Raw genomic sequence first — 20,016 nt, forward strand, 5'->3', positions numbered from 1 at the left:
AAATATTCACAATATTTACATCAGAAAATTATGGCGGGCGCAGTCTTCATATATTTGTATACCACAAACAAATGCACCACTGTGCCACATTTTATTTTTCAGAACAGGCTGTGAAGAGGCTGACATTTAAAGGGCTGTGTGCCATGTGGGGAAGGGGAAACACTGTAAGAATGAAACCTTACCCCTGTGTCTTCTTCTATTATCTACATCTTTGAAGTGCTAATAGTTACACCAGTGGGACATTCCAAGGTAGATGTGTGTGTTCTGCCGCACTTCCATCCAAAGAAGACGGAAACAGCATGTATGAATATGTTCCTTTGATGAGCTATGTGAAGTAAAACATCTTTTCGAGTGCCGCGTTTCACTTACGTCTAAAACTCTGTAGCCTATGTCTGCTGGGACTGACTCACATTAACACAATTTACTCACTTTGAAGAATTTGCCCAAAGCAATGTAGTCCAGACCATCAGAGCAGTTGAAGACCACACATTGCTTGGCCACAGCTTTGGCCAAGTCTTTGGTTGTCTCTGTTTTTCCTGTGCCAGCTGGGCCTTCAGGAGCACCTCCCAGATGAAGGTGGAGTGCTCCAAACAGCGTGCTGAAAAAGGAAAAATGACCAGTAAGTAAAATGAATTTATTGTTCTCAGGTAAATGAAAATATAACTTTGAATGTTTGATGGCTTACAAGCTTTTTAATCTGAAATCTAGAGATTAAAGTTTCAGTGAGGTACATCACACTTTCTATATGTGTATGTATATTTATTTTCCAAAATCATTGATTGATCACCATTTATGTTTTGAAGGAGTGTGCACAGCTTTTATGGTATTTTAACATTACTGCAACAATATGAACTCTTTTTCCAACTGTTTTGGACACTGCCACAGACGACAGCAACAAGCTTTCTGAAAAACTTTGCTTCACCTGTGGACTTACAGCACAGAACCTTTAACATTAATGTCAAATACTCTTTAACGTTCTTCCTGTCAGGGAGAATAAGGCTGTAATAATTTGCAAGAAACTTCACTACAAAAAAATTAAACTGCAGCAACTTCTTGGTCCTCTTGGACCCTTTCCTGTTTAAAGTACTTTTTCTTTTACTAGTAAGCATTGAGCTATGTGTAGCGTATCCTAGACAGACAACTCGCTCTTGGCTTTCCAGATGCAAATGTTTACACTATGTAGCCTCTACACTGAATTTCCCTCACCCTTCTCTGCATAGCTGAAGGGTAACAAAAACTGAAAGTGAAAGTGAAAGCCTTGTTTGGTTCTTGTTATACCTGTAACATTATAAACCTTAAGATGATAGGAAAAGTCTAAAAAATGTATCTTTGTGTTAAAAGTAATAAGACAGGAGACTAACTAACAGTGTAGTTAACTGTTGAGTATGTTACTGCAGTAGCTTTACCGGTAGCAGCGGTCTGTGAGTGGTGTAATGACCAGACGTGGAGTGTTGCCCAGGTATTCGTAGCCATATGGCAAACCAGCATTGATCATCTTGGTTTGGAGATGGTTTTCCTGCAAAGCGTGTGATGCAGAGTCTGAAGTAAATGACTGCAATGGTATTATGAGTTGCCATGAATGCCCAGTATCCCCAATCACTCCTTTCACATACCACCCAGTAATAGCGCAGTTGGCTAAGCCACTCAAAGTCGTTCTCATCACTTATCCCCTTTTGCACCAGTGTGGCTAACACATCCCTGGCGTGGACATCCAGCACGACAAGGGCTCCGAGGGTGACCCGGTTCTGCTTGGACAGTTTTCCACGCACAAGACCCACAATGTCATCAATCTGTTTGTTGTTTTGCTCCAGGTAAGCATCAAGAGCCTAAGGGAGAAACGTCATTAAACAGAAAGAAGAGGAAGACAGAGTTCATCACGACAGAAAGATAACAGCATCAAGTTCAATCTTTGAAATTACTAATAAAAAAAAAAAAGTCCACAATCAAGAGATTGCATTTTTCTTAGTGCTCTAATTGGCTGGCTATGTCCTTAATCCTGTGAAATAAATTGTAAAGAATTTCTGACGGATATTAAAAAAAATATTTATTCTGTGAGATGTTTCCATCCAGCAGCTGGTTACAACAGCAATCTGGTGATATTGTTAGCAATCAACTTTTTAGCCCATATTCAGGATATACTGTATATGACATATATATATAAAAATAGATATATATTGAGCTGATTACCTTCTGTCCTGTTTTGATAGCTTTGTGGATATGCTTCGTCCAGTAGACTTGTGAAACACACAATACAGTCTGGCCTGGCCAAGCACGCACCCAGTTTATCCTCAGCTCATTGGGGTATGCCTCGATAGCCTCCCCTATTACCTGCAATTGACCACAATAGCAGCAAATCACTCAAACAACTGTGTATCATGATGGTTTGGCTGCACCCTTAGGCTTTGGTGCAACCTGGAACATACGCGGTCAACTGTGGCTGGAAATAGAAATAACACATAAGAGCAAATTCTCAATCCTACTACTTTTATAAAGCAATCTAAAAACAGCATCTGAGGTATGAAATATGTTGTTTTCAAATGTTTCTCTATGCTATAAATTAATTAATCTTTAAAAATAGTTCAATAAAAATCCACACAACACCTTATGCAGGGAGGCAGTCATGCCACTCTCCAGTTCTAAAAGCCATTTCTCCACCTGTCCCCTGGCTTTGGAGGTGGAAATAACATCCAGGAGCTGCACCATTTCACCCTCACTGCTCTTCATGTGGGTGATATCCAGCACATCAGTGAACAACACACTAGCAATGCCTTCAAAGCACTTCTTCAGATGGGGCTGCACCCTTGTGGAAAGGAATGCAAGAAAAGCGAATCACTCAAAGTTACAGTTCAAGTTCCACAGGCCTGTAAATCTGATCAAATGGCCAAAATATATGCAAACTTACACTGTCCCTCACTTTAACACACAGTATCAAGCTTGCACACAGCCATATATACAATTGTCTGTTAGCTTTGTGAAGCTTAATTTGGATTGAAATGAATCCACTTTAGACAAAACTACAGCTTTGTCTGCGAGCTGCTGATGCCCCTCTTTTACTGCACTGCCAGTGAGACAAGCAGTAAATTGTCTGTGTGTCTGGATCAATATCACCCAGACAATTTCAATATTGTTATGTGCGAAATTCCCCATGTGGAGAGTTTGAAAACTTCTGATTTTGCTGTATTCAAAAAGACATATGTAATAAATCTTCTCTCCCGCTTTCATCGGAGGAAATTGAGCAAACTGATTCAAAGCAACAAAAAAATGGATTATTATTTGAACAGTGTAATTTTCTACTAATAGAAACTTTTGCAAACAGAATCATTTCAAAGAATATTGAAACAAAATTGTACGAAGGGGGTTTTATTTGATGCTTATGTCCCCAGCAATGAGGGTGATTTATTGGTCTGCATTTATACTGGCTGAGCTCTCATTTGTTGTACTGAATAATAAAACTTGGATTTGTCAATTACAGAAGAGTTTAAAAACGGAAATTCTTAAAAAGAAAAAGAGAGCACACATGAAAAAAGATAAATGCACTCAAGTCTCAATACTTTCAGTGTTCTTCAGTTTGCCACAAGACACCAGCTGCTACATGATTTTCTATCCATAGGTAGGCAAAAAAGCATTTTTTTAAGGTCTTAATAGTATCAGGTTACTTTCCAAAGGTACACAAGTGTATGATTATGACTTCTTTGAGTATTAAATCACTGAATTTAGTTAGTTGGAGAATTTTCATACACTTGGACCTATAAAACCTCAAAGAGATAACTCTCAGTCAAGCATCCTAATTTAACGCTTCATGTCCTGTGGTTTGCTATGTTGTAAATGCCACATTTGTCTGTGGCATTTGCTAAACAGTCCCTGAATTTAAAGTATGCATTTTTCTCAGGACATTACATTCAGTGACAAGTAATGCAAATTTCCCCCAACATTAATTACCCCTCTGTGGCCTACACAAACCCACCATCCACATCAGTGCTGCAGAAATCCCTTCTTTACAGAAGAGCTGATGACTGTGTATCTGTACAGATGTACTGTTAAGTCCCAGCAGTCAGAGAGCGAATTGAGGGAGAGCAGAATGAAAATGAAATGAGAAAAAGAAATAACAGGAGGAGAGTAAGAGGCTTGAACATCTTGCCTCAAATCACATTTATTATTAACTGAACGCCCAGGGTGAAATGAGACAAGTGTTGGTTATCAGTGAGGATTTCTGGGTAACCACTATGGAGGTAAAGTAGCTGCTGTAAGCACAAGAAAACAAAGGGCTGTTATGATTAATTTATAACTAGCCCCCAATCATAGTCTTCCATTTCCTTTTCTGCATTTCTTCTTTCACTTCATAAATCTCAGTTTCAAATCTTTTTACTGGAAAATGTTCTGAGACCTTTTTATATACTATACATTGTAGTACAAAGTAGAGATGGACCGATCCGATATTACATATAGGTATCGGTCCGATACGGACCTAAATTACTGGATCGGATATCGGTGAGAAATAAAAAATGTAATCGATCCATTAAATATCAAAAAAGCACCTCACAAAACTTGCGACATGGCGTAACTCTGCTTATAACTGAGCAGTATGTACCACGTGATAGAGCGGCTGTGTGTATTTGTAGCCTCCCAGCATTTCATCTCCGAGGAAGTTATCCCAGAGAGAAGTAAAGCAAGTGTGTAAGTTCATCTCTGAATGTTTGTAAAAAATTCCCATGTTAAGCTTAACAACCGATATATGGAGCGACTGCCTCTTCTCTCTCCCTCCCTCTCCTGCTGCTACTTCAATCGTGAAACTGCTTAATGATCCGCTGATCGGCTTTTCTGTCGCGAGTCCGTCTCTCTTCTTTGTTTTTGGCCCACTTTGCACCAGAAAGAGGAAACCAGCGGCTGAACAACAGCAGCACGTTTAAGCTTGATAAGCTGTTGTTAGAATTTATTTAATATTACTTTCTACTCCAGGATCTTTTTCTATGTAGCTGATGGCTGGTAACTGTGCAGGGGCGGATCTAGCAAAGTTTAGCCAGGGGGACCGATAGGGCATGAACAGGGAAAAGGGGGCACAAAGACATACTTTTCTTTCTTATTCTCATTTAAAATATCTAGCTTTTAATTATTTAATAATTATCTGAATCTTACACCCAAAGTTTTAATCTGATGTAAAATGTATAGAAGTCCATTACTGTATATAGTAACTATTAAGTCTAATATACCCTAGTAAGCTATAGTACTTTTTCCTTTGGGAAGGTACCATCTGTGCAGTCTGCAATTCTGTTGAAGAAAGATGTTGAATCTATTTAATTATTCTTGAAAAATAATTTATTTCTGTGCATTTTTTTTTCACCCTGCATTAAATTAAAGTTGATTACATCGATTAAGCATCATGAGGTGGAGGGTGGGGGGTGGTTCCCTATTTTCTTTTGCTGGGAGTTTGCAACCCTATTAGTTAGGTTGCTTAATATTTCTCCTAAGTACTCTTTAAAATACCAGAATAGGGAGGATGGTGTAGGTCTAAGTTTATTAGATTGATCAGTGTTGCTGAACTATGAAATATTTTGGGTGCAGTTGTGTTTTTTTTACATACAGGTATAACAGAATAGCTTTAGTGTTGTTTATTTAAACTTGAGTATGAACTTATACAAAATGCGGCAAGATATTTAAAAAACTGTTTTATTGATTAAAAAACACTATATATCAGATTCATATCGGTATCGGCAGATATCCAAATTTATGATATCGGTATCGGCCATAAAAAAGTGGTATCGTGCCATCTCTAGTACAAAGCTAGTTTTGATGGGGGGTTTTCTCTTTAAGGGTTGTCGATAACATCCATAGCTAATTGATTAAAATTATTATTACTGTTGTTATGATAAAAAATAAATCTAACTGTGTGCACACTTATAGTTCTTTACCTTGTAGGATCTTTGGTCTCAGAGAGGATTTCCAGCAGCTCCTCGTTTGAGAGGAAGAAGAACCGTGGAAAGTAGAGACGTTTCTTCTCCAAGTAGTTATTAAGACCTTTGAGGATCATTTCCAGAAACTCATTGGACATTTGCAGTCTTTCCAGGATCTTGTCGATGGCTATCACAGCCAACACGTGCTTGTTCTGCATTGAAGAGAATCACCTTTAATGCTTTGTCCACTGTCAATGCGGGAAATTTGATCTTCATTGTCAACTCACTTCAGCACATTTAAAAAACTAGTTAGTACAAAACGTTTGAAATGGATTATTCTAAGTTCTAAGTTTATGTTCTTTTGGGTGGTAAACAGGCAACTACACACTTCAGTTTCACAGGTGTGTTACCAAAATGTTTTTTTTTATGTTGGCTTATTTGTAACATAAAGCTTTCCACTGGGTTAGCTATTAATACTAGAATACAAACGTTATATCACATTAGCTTCCCAGATAGTCACAATCTTGTACAACACCATGACTTAGTTCAATGAGAAGTAGCACTAGTCTTAGTCATAGTCAGATAAATGTCTGATAAAGCTCTAGTTAAAAGGAAATACCATACAGAGTCCTGTGATAATACTAGTCCTGGATGAATCAGCACTTGTTTCTTTTTCACATCTTTCCTGCATCCAAGTTGGTGAGGCTGCACTGACAATTATACATAAGAGTTTGAAAACATCCTGGATGCAAATTCAGGACTCAGCTCATATCAATACACAGCACTGAGACCCACTGACAGAGAGAGCAAATTCAAATCCATCAGAAGAGCAAAATTCTGAGGGATAATGAGACAAATAACATGCACGGCAGCATTTGGTGAGGAACAATGTGCTATTTTACAACTGGCTCAACAGTGTGGCAGCCTGGAAACAGAAATGTTGAGTATACAGCTATTAACCAAAAATGTCAGAAAATTAGTGTAAAACACAGCCTGAAGTCTAGCCCAGTTGGCTTTGAGTGGCAGGCTGTGCACCCTGGACAGCTTAAAGCACAACATAAATACCAGAATTACAAATGAATGAAGTTACCATGTTGGAAAAGTGAGAAAAATGCAAAAGTGACCACTCCGATGACTAAATAATAGTGATCGGAGTGAGTTGATTTATTTATAAAACATTAACATTCAGGAGAAATTCACATTCCTTTTAGGTTTCTGCTTTGCATAAGTGTTGTCAATGCTGCTCTGAAGGTGACACTAAAACACTGCAATTTCTTCCTTTAACAAAATCCACTTTATGCTCCACACTGAGGTCCACCTGTCACACAGAGTCTAGAGAAAAATCTATGGTGGGAGAGAGCAATAGAGATTTCACCTGAGGCATGTCTAGCACCTTTGAAATATTTCAGCTCTCGTATCATCTCATCTGTACACTAATTCAATATCCTCTGGAGCTGTCACCCCCAGGAAGCGTCTAAATAAAAAGTCTTTCTAATTTCCAAGGTTGGACAGTGAACCTCTAACCCGCTCACATGAAGATTTTGGCAGTTCTGAAATGAAGTCTGATATCATCTTCTAGGAATGAAATAACAGACAGGAAGGAGCAGAGCCAGTGTGGAGTCAACATGAAAAAACATGGATGAACATTTGGTCTAATGGTTACAACACATAATCACAATTGCCCGCGGTCTGATTCCTGGTCAGATGACCCGTGTTTGTGTCTCCTTAGATTGTGAATTTTTCAAAATTGTGCAAAATTTCATAAACATGGAGTAAGAGAAGAACAAGGCATTTCTCCCGATTGCTGGTCATGTACAAGAAGAAACAGGCACCAAAAGAAAACAAATCTGGTAAGGGGCTCCATACAGTAATGCACATGAAAAATCTATCAGGTAAAACAAGGAAGCATCAAGGCTATCTAGTATATATACTGGCTGGATAACTTGATCAAAGGTTTGACACAGAGACGTCTGGAAGCCAAACAAATGTTGGATGTAGAAGAAAGAAAAAGCCAAAACGATTACTGATTATACCTTGAAGGTAAAAATGGTGCAGACACGGTATCACCTTATGCTGATTTGCAATGATTTAGTCATCCTTAACACGTGGTTGCTCTTGACTTTGTAAAATGTGCTAAGTATAGGCAGTTTTCCCAAGGTTTTGTTTCCTACAAATATAGTGAAAGTAACATTTAAACAATGAGAGGTTTAAACTGTTCTAGATCGTGTTTTTTCCTTTCTTAAATCAGGCCAAAAGATACAATTTTAAAATACAGTAACCGAGAAATGAAAGCCTAAATCAGACGTTCAAGCTCAATTGCAAAGACAAGGCACATTTGATTGCATTTCTGTCAGCATGTAATTATTCTGACAAAGTGTTCCTGATTGATGAACTATGAATCTTCACATTTGTGATTTTGGTCCATTCTTTAGGAGTACATTGTAATAACAGGTCTATTTTTATATTTTATGTTGAAATGCTAATATTGCTTTATGGAGGTACTGTGAGGTAATGTAGATTCCTATGCACCCACAAAGGGTGGGAAGTGTTCCCAGCTGATATAGCAGGTCTTAAAAAAATAACACACATCCAGGACAAAAATTGTGTTGTCCTTTATTACACAATATGAGTGTGAACTAGTCTTTGGCTAGTTTACTAGCTCATTCTCAGGTTTATTAGAGGTATATCTATATATGTGGTTATATTAATAAACACTATGCCAGTCGTCTTCTCTTTGTGCTCATAGGTAAGCTGTTTCTCTCCTTCTTCACTCACTCAAAGGAACTTGGGTGTGGTGCGCTGCATAGTTAAAAGGAAGCAGGTTCATAGAAATAAATCTTTTAAATTGATTTACCCTGTTTGTACTTTCAACTGAGCATGCAATAGTAAAGTAAGTGACACACTAATACAAGCAGCAAATAAAAAAAATAAAAAAAGACCAGGAAAATTAAGTGAAGATGGTGATGCTGTAAGGTGCTAGAAGATGAGTGGATCTTGAGCAACTCCCAGTGGCTGATGTGATGACAACAACCTGGGCAAAGACGTCCTGATGTGGACAGAGGATCTGACTTTGCTCACACTCGTGTCATAGCATGTAGTTGAGATGATTCTAATTTCATGCATCACTGATCAGTCTTATTGACAAAGAGAAGGGATGTACTGTTTGTCAGATTTTGATGCAGTACAAGATCATGCCAAGGAGGTATTTTTCTGTAACTGGCCCTCGTGTGGTGGTGAATTAAAATGAGCTTTAAGCAATGAACAAAATTTGAGAACAAAAAGCAGAAAAACATAATTTTTATGGCCATAATTACAATTTTGTCGGGGAACTCTCTTGTTTGAAATGATTTATGACCCCAGTTACAATGAAGTTGGGACACTGTTAAATTATAAACGAGAACGCAATGACTCGAAATAAATACGTATTTTATACACAAGAGAAGATAGAAAACATATCAAATGTTTAGACTGACAAAATTTGTTATGTTTTCAGTCTTGCACTGTGAAAAAAAAACGTGTGTTTATGAGATTTGCATTGAATCATTGCATTTTTTTTTTTATTTACATTACACACAGCATCGCAGCTTGCCTGGATTTGGGGTTGTATTACAGCAGCAGAGGACAGTTACAGATTTTGAGCTCATCACTCATCACTTTTTCCCCTTGTCATTACTGGTAGCACTATACATTCACATTTATAAAAAGTTAGAGGAATTCCCTATCAAAACCCTATCAAAAAAAATTTTTTTTTTTTAAATAATTTAATTTTAGGGATCTGTTTAAGATCATTTTCTGGTGCCACGCTGAACTACTTTCTCTTTGGTTCAATGCACTAATATATATACAATATCCCCCATGCAAAATATTATAATACTATGCCATACCAATTTTTTTCCCCAACCTCATACTCTATATATTGGCGATACATCTCTTCCACTGCTTCCAAATAGTTTGATTTTTGTTTGACAAACTTACAATGAACCAAATCTGGCAAGAAGTCAAGTTGTTGAGCGCAGATTGTTTTACTGTGGTGTATGTGTGGCATGATACAACGCAACGATGAACGCTCTCCTTCCAACATAACGCTTCAGGACACTGCAGAAAGGTCAATTTAGAGCATAGGTTTACTTTGGAGTATGATTTCGCGGTGCAGAACTGAATCTGATACACCGCACTCAGGCTCGGTAACTGAAAGCTGTTGAAAACTGCTCGGTGGAAGCTGGAGGCCCAGCTCTAATGATCCTTTAAATAAAATCTGGCTAAATTTGAAACTGAAGTTGATGGCTGCTCTCTGGACGAATTTAAGGTCTACAGCCAAATTCCAGACGCACAGTCCAAGTGGTCAGAACAGGATTTCTAAATATATCTAAAAATATCCACCACACTGAAAGCAATCTGGATGGTCTTGAAAACATGACCTTGAATAGAAAAACACTGAAATCTATTGAGGTAAAATTTCTGATTTTTAATGAACCAATCCCCAAACTTTTTGATCACGCCTTCATAATCTATCCTTTTCTCTCACTCCAACAAATCTTTCTATTTACAGAATTTTCTATTAAATTTTTAATCCTTATATTGATACAACATTTTGGCCATATGTTACTTTAATAAAAGAAAAAAGTACATATAGCCTTTAGAAACTTAGCTCCATTATACAGGAAAAAAATTAAGTTTAAACTGTACTGCTTTAGTATTTATGCTGGCATGCTCAATAACACAGTGTAACATATCAAAGCAGCTTAGAGTGTACACATGAGCGTCTTTGTGTGCAGGCTGCCCATCCCTCGGTGACCTCATTTTCTTTGTGGTTCCATACACCCCTGCCCCTTCCAGACAAAATCCATAATTTTTATTTGATGGTGCAGTCAGGCTGGGCTTTCGGAGGACACTGCCTGAAATTGATGTGTCTCATTTCAGGTCTACTGAGGACGCCAATTACCCTTTGGAAACTCTTTGAGGATGCTCTTGCAACACTCACTTTCTATCCCCGCTCAGTTGTTTTTGCCTCGTTCTCCATCCGCTTCGGACTGATTCACTCTTATCGCATTCCCTCTGTCTGAATGCTCCCTTCTGCTTTGGCTGTATCGGTGTATTTGGCTGACATTGTTCTTTTCCTACATATTCTCACAATCTCTCAGTGTGCGTTTATGTTTATGTGTCTGCACGCTGACCCACCTGCTCAGGTTAATGCACTGAATTTAATCTGATTACAGTAGAACACTTGAAATTTTAAGGTGTATGCTGTCTAGTAATAAATACATGTCCTGAGTTGGATGCGCTATAGCTATATTTGCATTTCAAACCACAGAACAAGTACAAATACACAGGTCTTTTTTTTTTTTTGCTTTTCAAAGGCAATAGTGTTAGATCAAAAACACTCACCAGTGAAACCTGTTTCATGATGTCTCTCCATGTTTTATCAACAGTTGTGAATCGGCGTCCCTCTTCAGGCATCTGAACCATGATGTCTGGGGAGCTGAATATGGGCTCCAGGTACAGCCAAGTAGACTGCACCTTTAACCACTCGTCCAGAACTTCTTGGAGAAGCAGCAACTTGCCCTCCCATTCCCTAATGATAAAAATTATAATAACATTACTTACTGATGTGTAGTCATTTTGCAGTTAAAATGTTGCAATCAGATGCAGAGGGTCAGATTCAAGCTTTGGAAAAGACAAACTGATTCCTTTACATGCTATTATTCTTTTTTGTTTTGTTTTGCAATCTTTGCTATATAATATTTCATTGTTCACAAAAATAAAAAAGGTTGGTGCATTTAAAAAAAAAATTCCAACTGATTTTTAAAGTTTTTGTTTTCAATGATTACATATAATATTTGTCATCTTCATCCTGATCACAGTTATTTAAAAAAGAAAAAAAAAACACGACCAGGCCTAAACTAAGACCACACATGTGTGCTTTCCATGTCTTTGATGAAAACTCACACAACATCCATAAGACATTTTCTATAGCTGCTTATTATACTTGTACAATGACATGCAATGTTTCCCTATAAAACTGTTTCAGTTCATCATTTCAGACCTTTTACCTCTCTGTAGAGGTTAAAAAAATGATTCAAGCTCTTCTGATCTCAGCAGGGATTGTTGTGGGTACTTTAATCCACATGTGGCATCTGTTTAAATGTGAAGTCCTTCTGGAGAGAACTCATTAGCTCACTATCACCACAGCATCTATGAATAAGCCGTACATCTCTGGGCTTCTTTGTTGGTGTTTTGGGCAGCACAGATGCTCACAGAAACAGTCAATTTTGGCAGCTAAATTATGCAACAAGTTCACATTAGCAGTAAGGGCGGTGGGGCACAGATGTCTGTTTGCCACACAATCTCAGCCGAGCCCTGCAGCAATCAATACATAGACTGCCAACAGATTGCAGCTAAATAGTGAGTGTATGGAATTTTCCCCTTAATAACATTACACCAAACTTATTTTCCAAGCAAGCAAAGTAAAATTACTCAAAAGCAATTCCTCTTGACTCTCACCGTATTTCCACTTCAAAAGGTTTAATGAAGGGTGAGCCTTTCATGGTTTGTGTCTTCACAATGTGATCATCTAACAGCATCTGCACTTCTTCCACCGATGACAGGATTGAGGTGCCCGTCTCTCGGTAGCTAAGGAGATTAAACTCCATGTGATCCCACTCACTGGCCATTTTCTCCATGGCCTTCTCCAGTGAGTACTCCTTGCTGGCTGCTTCACTGATGCCTTCGAAGCTGCTCAAGTGCTGTTCCAGGTGCATTGATAGGAAGTTAGACACAGACACCTGATCATCAGCTGGCTCCAGGTAGATGCCAGCCAAGTCCGACATGGCATCCCAGTGACGTTTACGCAGGCCGGGATTACACAGTACCTATGAAAAAGTACATCCAGTCCAAATTATTTCCAAAATTTCAAATGATATTGTATTAAAGTCAAATACCAAATCTTACTCTTGATTTCTCACCTGCACCATAGGAATGTGCTCCTTGAAGTCTTCCACCATAGCCTTTATAGTGTTTGCTATATTAAGGGCATTGGGTACTTCACTTAAGGATTTCTCCAGCTTGTATAGAGCGCGCCAATAGTTGCCAACATCACCTTCTACCTATTTTGGGAATGGGGGTATTTTTTTTACATAACAACAGGACATAAATAGAATTTATAAAAATTTCACATCAAGTAATTCAATAAAAATATTTATTATGTCATATTTTTGTACCACCAAATGTTTATTCATCAGAGCTATAATAACTTCTAGCAAAAGTTAAAATAACTTTTAGCAAAAATTTAAATAACTTTTTCTACTTAAGTTACGTCATAATGACTCATTAAACTGAATAATAAAGTTGTCTTCTCATCCTCGCTCCAAAGGTCAATTTCTTTAGACTCCCTTGTTAAAATGCCCAAATTTATAATAGAAATATGCATATGTGTACCACCTAGTCCAAAAAAAAAAGGTTTGAGTTTCCTCCATTACTACAGTTACAGGGTGTTTAAAAAATAGACGCCCTCTTTAAAATCATATTATAGTTTAAAATTATGAATGACTGAAGCTGTGGTCAGCTGACTGACCATCTTGGAGGCCTGAACTGCAGTTTTGGATTTTGCTATCTGTGTGTGGACCTTAGGAATCATGTTTGCTAGCATTACATCATAACTTAGCTCTCCACTCTACAGCAGGATTTATAATAACACAAAAAGAAAATTTATTTTTTAATTTTTTTATAAATCAAAGAACACAGACATTAAACAAACGGACATAAAGGCAGAAAGCTAAAGGTTATTCCAAGATTTGTACTGTTGTTGTTGCCAAGATGTATAGAAATTTCTTTTACTTATGTACTAATCACATCATTTCATTGTATGATACCTTGGTGCCACTGGATTCTAACATGTCTCACACTCATACAGTAAGACAAATGGTGGGGGTCTAGTAAGGAAGTTGGGGGAAGCAGACAACTCCACAGGAAGAGTCTTTTGTCTCTTCGAGGACTCTGGGAGGTAGCAAGGGAGTGTGAACCTTAAAGTGTGAAACAGCTGTGTACTGCTTTTTGTTCCTGGAGAAGGTATTTAACTGAGAGCCATGTTAGACTCAGAAGAGACTCTGCTGACCGTCTGCCCCGCGATCATGCAGGCTCTCCACAAGCTTGGGTTTTCTGTTCTTTTGTGTTTTGATTAAAGAATGTTAGCTACTGCTCACCGCTCATCTGCAGGCTTTATTTAATGGAAAACTTCCACAACACAAGATGAAAAGGTAGATGGTTGCTATGAGTATTTAGGGTGTTTGCTTGCAAGTATTAAATGCTAGATTTAACAATGTGTTTTTAATAGTACAATTATTGATTGTAGTAGAGGCAGCAGCAGTGTTAGCAATGCTTACAGAGGTACTTATAGTAATAATAGCTGAGAATGTAGTTAATGAAAGAAGTACTTAAATAAGCATTAAAAGGAAAAAAGGAAAGGAGTTTAAGCAGAAAACGTTGTTTCATGTGGAGCTCTGCTCTGTGGAGCTCAACATCAGTGAAGTGAAAAATGCTGAGTGCTTTGCTGCTTTCATATATATATATATATATATATATATATATATATATATATATACATATATATATATATATATATATATATATATATATATATATATATATATATATATATATATATATATATATATATATATAGTATGTGGAAGAATGGCTGTAATATAAAAGGGAAATGGCAGTGCAAATAATACTAATACCATCAGAGTATAATAAAAAGTACCACATGCAGTGATGTCATTATGTAAATAAGAAGGCACAAACAGATAAAAATGCAGTCAAAAAAATCCATCAGCTCCTTCAAGGGCTTTAGTTATACAAAGAAAGTTGACTAAGTTCATTTGATTTTATTTTTTTTTACATTATATTCATGATTTAATCTTATTGCTTTCTTACTCGGTCTACTCTTACTCTGACCAACCACTTTCTTATTGAACTACCCAAGTTAGCTGTTTTGAATGTTCACAATACTACAAAATAAGCTCTGTGTTATTTATGCATTTATATTTGTTCAGTTTTTTTTTTGTTTTTTTTTCCCAGGGACTTGATAAAATGCACCATTCAACAAAAAAATAGAAATCTGAATCTTTATGACGGTCTGGATGCCCTTATTATACTACTGTTGGACCACTGAGGCTGTAAATAAGACAGAGAATGTCGTTGTTATATGAATGAAAATCAGAAAATTAGAACTGAGCTCAATCTGTCACCTAAACTCCCCAGTCACTCCTGCATTGAATACAAAGTAATTTTTCTACTGCTTTTACCTTGTCTGGGTTCACACTGGTGAGAGGTCCATGCAGCCACTTCTCACGCTGTTTTATGAAATCAGTAGCTGTCTCATAGAGGCGCAGGAATAGTGTCAACTTTTCCTGCGCCTTCTTCCGCTCTGGATATTGGGAAACAGACCAGCCGAAAGCCTCCTCGTCTAGATTTAAATCATTAATCTTTCCACAGAGGTAAGGATCAAAAGGTAAGAGTAGAAGTAAAATACAGAAATAAACAAAGACATGGAAAGAAAAGATAAAATAATGAGTAGATGCATAGTTGATTTATAAATAAGACATCAACACATAATACAGCCTGAGATAATGCCTGTGAACTAATGTACAGATATATATCTCTAGGCTTACAGGTAACAAGTTGTGATATACCTTTTCAGCAGCTAACTCCAGTTTGGTATTGAGGGCCTGAGCTTTTGTCAGGTACTTGCTGAGATTGGCTGTCTCACGAAAGGCCTTAAACTCCTCCACTTGTTTACTGTAGCTGTCCAGTTCTTGCAACAAGTGCTCACGGTACAACTGGAATGAGGGTAAGGAAAGATGTCCTTGTATTTTAGCCACCAGTATGTTTTCTCTACATTAAAATACACTGAAACAGAAAAACACAGACCTTAAGCCCACTCTGATATTGTTCCGTCATTTTGCTAACTATCTGCTGGTGTTCCTCAAAGATGGATGGCATACGTTTAAACCACTGGATTGTCTTTGTATTGAGCTTCATATCCAGTGTTGACAGGGTGGCAAACTCCACCAGGAAACACAACTGCGTGGCAGAGTCTGCTAGTCTTTGTTGCAAAAGAGGCATCTCTGTGGTCTCCACCTTTTTAATATAAGCCTGGATAAGAAAAAAAATTGTCATTTATATCTTTAAAAAAATGTACAGCAACCATACTAAGGTAGTTCATAAGTGTGAAGGAATGCAAGACCTTCCAGGCTTTCTGTAGCCTCAGCTGAGGGCCTACTACCAAAAACACTCAAAACCACAAGAAAAGAAATAAAAGACAAAGCTTACTGACTGGTGTTAAGTGCACACCATAACTGTTTTGTGAACAATCTGTAAAGGACAGTTGTGCATGGCATAATGCAACAAGCCTGGTATGTGTGATTTTTTGGTGCAGTCACCTTAAGTTCCATCAGCTTTTGAGTATCTGGCGGTGTGCTCAGTGCCTTCTCTGAAATCTGCTCAAATTCATGACAGAGCCTGTGAGAGGAAGAATGGCATTAATTCAGTGCTGTATACGGAGGATTTCACAGATTTACAATCTTATTATGGCACCGCTTGGCAATAGAGAACACCACAGAGCAGCTAACATGGGGCCGAAAATCACAAAGAGCACTAAACGACATCCCTTATGACTTTCACACAGTGTATTCTTTTAGAGTGACCAGCTCTTAAGCTTCCCTATGCATATTTCAGTAGTATCTGCCAAACAGAAGCTGCTTAATCCCTCTCAGCTTTTTTTTAATGATAACTTCCTTCAGATGTATTGGTGAACTATGCTGATGTAGAGAGAAAACACTCTTGCTGAGTATAAAAAAAGAGAACCAACTAACTTCTTGTTGGCTTTCTGGTGGTCATCTAGCATCCGTGTAACCAGTTTCTGCTGTATGTCCCGTGCACGCTTGACAAGAGACTGGATGAGCTTATAGGACTGGACCTCAAACATGCCAAGTCGTACCACCTAAAATCCATGGTATAAATAAGTGACACAGTTAACACAATTTAAGAAATGACCAGTGATAAATGATGCAAGAGCTTTTAAATAAGCCCAGTCAAAGAAACACAGATTTAAGAATTAGATTATTAGATTATTAGTTTTAAGCTTTCCCACTGTTTAGCTTTTTTGATTTGACACTATTTCAGCAAAATATATATCAGTATAACTGGAAGGAAACATGAAATGTTACAGAGTAAGTTATGGGACCTTGGTTTAAGGATTTTTTTTAATGCATTTACCTTGGAAGGCATATACCGGATCTCATCGATAAGCTTCTGGTAGTATAGCACCTGCACCATAAATTCCTGGAAAGAGTGCTGGTCACGGAGGACCTGCTCCACATCTTTTTCCGCCTGCCTCGATACCAGTGTGGCATATTTATCATACTTGTGGATGTACTCCTTGGGCCTGACACACTCAGCCCAGAATACCCTGCCTACCTCCTCCTGGTGGGCATGAAGGACCTCTGGAAGGATGATGGGCTTCAGGGTACTTCCAAACTGTGAGCTTGGCTGGAGAAAAGCAAAGTAAGGTATAAAAATCAGGGGGAAGCGTGCTATTAAACAGGGCTATATAGAGAGTTGTCTCCTTACCCAGTCAGAGTACAGTTTGGTTTCCACACGAGGTATCACACTGACAGATCTGAGCATGAACTCGTACACATTTAGGAAGGCCTCCTCATATATTTTGAGGTTGGGCTCAAACTTGATCTCCCTGTCCTCCAAGATCAGATGCAGAACAAAGCCTGAGTGCTCACTGGCTCGTTCTGAACGCTAGGTGTCCAAATTAAAATGATACCAAAAAAAAAAAAAAGTGTTCACCCTCTCATAAAATATAAGCAAAATATATTTAAATCCCTTTAGCTTACTCAGTTTCTTCTTACCGGATCTTGTGAAATTAAGTGTGTATAGTCGATGATTGAATCTGTTAGAAGATTCTGCAGTTGGGAAGTCATCAGCGCAGCCACACAGTTGAAAAAAGATTCTAGTTTGGTCATGTTGCTTTTGAAAGGCACCAGTTCACGCTTGCACCCTTGGTGGTAAATGTTCTGTACTTCAAGGAGCCAACTAGGGCAAAAAGAAACACAACATCAGCTTCAAGATTACATTACGTTAATGAGAACCACACATGTCAATACCCGACAGTCTAACTGACCACTCAAAGCACTTTAACTACAAGCCACATTGATACAGCACTTTATTCTATTCACTTTAAGCATTTTATCTACCCTGGCCTATTTAGAATGAACTGTTAATCTAACATGTATGTCTTCTGACTGTGAGACGAAGGTGAAGACCCCTACAGGCCATAGGGGGAACATGAAAATTCCACACAGACGGGCCTCAGTGAAGCTTTGAACAGGGAAACCTTTTCCTGTGACCATGCCAACGACTCCACCACCATACCTAAATGCATAGGCAAAGGACTTTTGGGATAGTCTGCTGTGGCCTTTGTGAGTGGAACCTTCTAGCCATTGGTTCAACTGTGACTTATAAAGTCTGCAAAAAATGACTCAAAAATAAGTAATGAAGGGTTTTAAAATACTGAGTCAGCTCAGATTTAAATCCTAATGAAATGAGGTGGGTGGATTTGAAACAGGCAGTACATGAAATAAGTCATTAAACATCTTACAACCAAATGCGTTTCAAACCGAAAACAGTGGAATTTCAAAGCAGACTTACTCTTGGAGGAGGACTCCTCTGGCACTGTCAACATGTCGAGCGACAATCTGCTGAAACTCAGAAAGCTCTATGGACTCGTTTCTGCAGTGGAACTCCTCTACATCTATCAGCCGGAGATTTCTGTAACCAGATAGCCAAGCAGGGCAAACAAGACTCTTCTACATTGATCATTTGTTTTTTGATCATTTGTGACATGGTGCAATGTTTCAATGCCACAAATTTTCAAAAAGCAGAGAGAGATCTATATTTTACACCATCAATTATTACATAACAGCTTCCAAATACCAGTAACAACAGTCTATTTTCAGCATACTGGACTTGTGACTAAATTAAATATTCATTTGTAATTTAAAAGTTTCTAAATTAGAAAATATTTCATTTTAACCAAATTAATTTGAAGCTATCATGTTTCCAACCATACTCACTTGAAGGAGAAATGCCAAAGGTAGAGTATTTTCAGCACAGTGGGGTTGACAGAGTAAAGCTTTTCACCAATCCTCTTGCGTGCATGGACAAAAGACTTGTTCCATGGTTTTGGCACCTTTTCCACTCTGACAGTAAACAATAAAGGGCCAGTAAGGAAAAAAACTATTTTCCACAAGCCTTTACACAATTAGAACATTTTGTTTAGTCTTGTAGTTACTGCTTATGAATATTAGCAGAGGTTTTTAATGCAATAAATATCCTGCAGACTTACTCTAGTCTGTGAGGGGGCAGATCTTTTTCTTTCTCTTTGTCACTTTCCTTTGATTCTCTGAATGTATATTTCACTGCAATTACACACACACACACACACACACACACACACACACACACACACACACACACACACACACACACACACACACACACACACACACACACACACACAGAAACCACTTTATTCTTATTATTACTAAACTCTTCAGGTTTTGTGTTAACCCAACATATTAACCCAATAAAAAAAGACTATAAATTAGTTTTGGATTTCATAAACAATTCTCAGAATGATTTGCGGATTAAAAGTATATATATATATTAAGTATATATGAATAAATACAGATTGCTGTCTTGATGCTGTGCAAATAGTCTTCCTTGATCTCATCAACCAGCAGTTCCAGTGATGCGCTGTGGCGCCTCAAGTTTGGGGAGACCCTTTTCATAATGCTCTCCACCCAAGATTCCTCCAGAGGTGACACATGGTCCAGGTCTATACCATTCTCAATGTAGTAGTTATATCTCTGACAGGACAAAAAAAAAGCCAAAAAATAGTTGATAAAATTATCCATCTATATCCAGTGAATCACTCTGCACCTATATGCAACTCAAAGATATGATTCAACATGTGAATATCCCATTTTTACTGGGCACGCACATTTTTCTTTGTGCGTGCTTTCTGAATGACCTGCAATATATTCTTAGTATATTACTT

The 20,016-nt window shown here is 37.9% G+C and overlaps 1 protein-coding gene across 2 annotated transcripts in view; it reads right to left on the reverse strand.

Annotated features, from left to right (window-relative positions):
* The window catches only part of dnah7 (dynein, axonemal, heavy chain 7), a 76,765-nt gene that overhangs the window by 53,908 nt on the left and 2,841 nt on the right, over nt 1-20,016 (reverse strand). For both annotated transcript variants that reach the window (XM_085434661.1, XM_085434660.1), the window contains exons 5-25: nt 19,645-19,825; nt 19,303-19,375; nt 19,031-19,156; nt 18,606-18,725; nt 17,807-17,990; nt 17,517-17,696; nt 17,163-17,435; nt 16,760-16,887; nt 16,328-16,406; nt 15,816-16,040; nt 15,578-15,724; nt 15,191-15,370; nt 12,851-12,991; nt 12,390-12,757; nt 11,274-11,460; nt 5,907-6,100; nt 2,602-2,800; nt 2,188-2,328; nt 1,614-1,826; nt 1,407-1,516; nt 430-598 (exon numbers count right to left, since the gene is read on the reverse strand). In XM_085434661.1, the coding sequence (XP_085290787.1) occupies nt 430-598; nt 1,407-1,516; nt 1,614-1,826; nt 2,188-2,328; nt 2,602-2,800; nt 5,907-6,100; nt 11,274-11,460; nt 12,390-12,757; nt 12,851-12,991; nt 15,191-15,370; nt 15,578-15,724; nt 15,816-16,040; nt 16,328-16,406; nt 16,760-16,887; nt 17,163-17,435; nt 17,517-17,696; nt 17,807-17,990; nt 18,606-18,725; nt 19,031-19,156; nt 19,303-19,375; nt 19,645-19,825 (3,618 nt within the window). The remainder of the gene's footprint in view (nt 1-429; nt 599-1,406; nt 1,517-1,613; nt 1,827-2,187; nt 2,329-2,601; nt 2,801-5,906; nt 6,101-11,273; nt 11,461-12,389; nt 12,758-12,850; nt 12,992-15,190; nt 15,371-15,577; nt 15,725-15,815; nt 16,041-16,327; nt 16,407-16,759; nt 16,888-17,162; nt 17,436-17,516; nt 17,697-17,806; nt 17,991-18,605; nt 18,726-19,030; nt 19,157-19,302; nt 19,376-19,644; nt 19,826-20,016) is intronic.

Source organism: Copadichromis virginalis, linkage group LG16 (assembly GCF_057382275.1).
Source record: "Copadichromis virginalis isolate Kocher_CV1m ecotype Utaka linkage group LG16, C_Virginalis_male_GT1.1, whole genome shotgun sequence".
Classification (NCBI taxonomy): Eukaryota; Metazoa; Chordata; class Actinopteri; order Cichliformes; family Cichlidae; genus Copadichromis; species Copadichromis virginalis.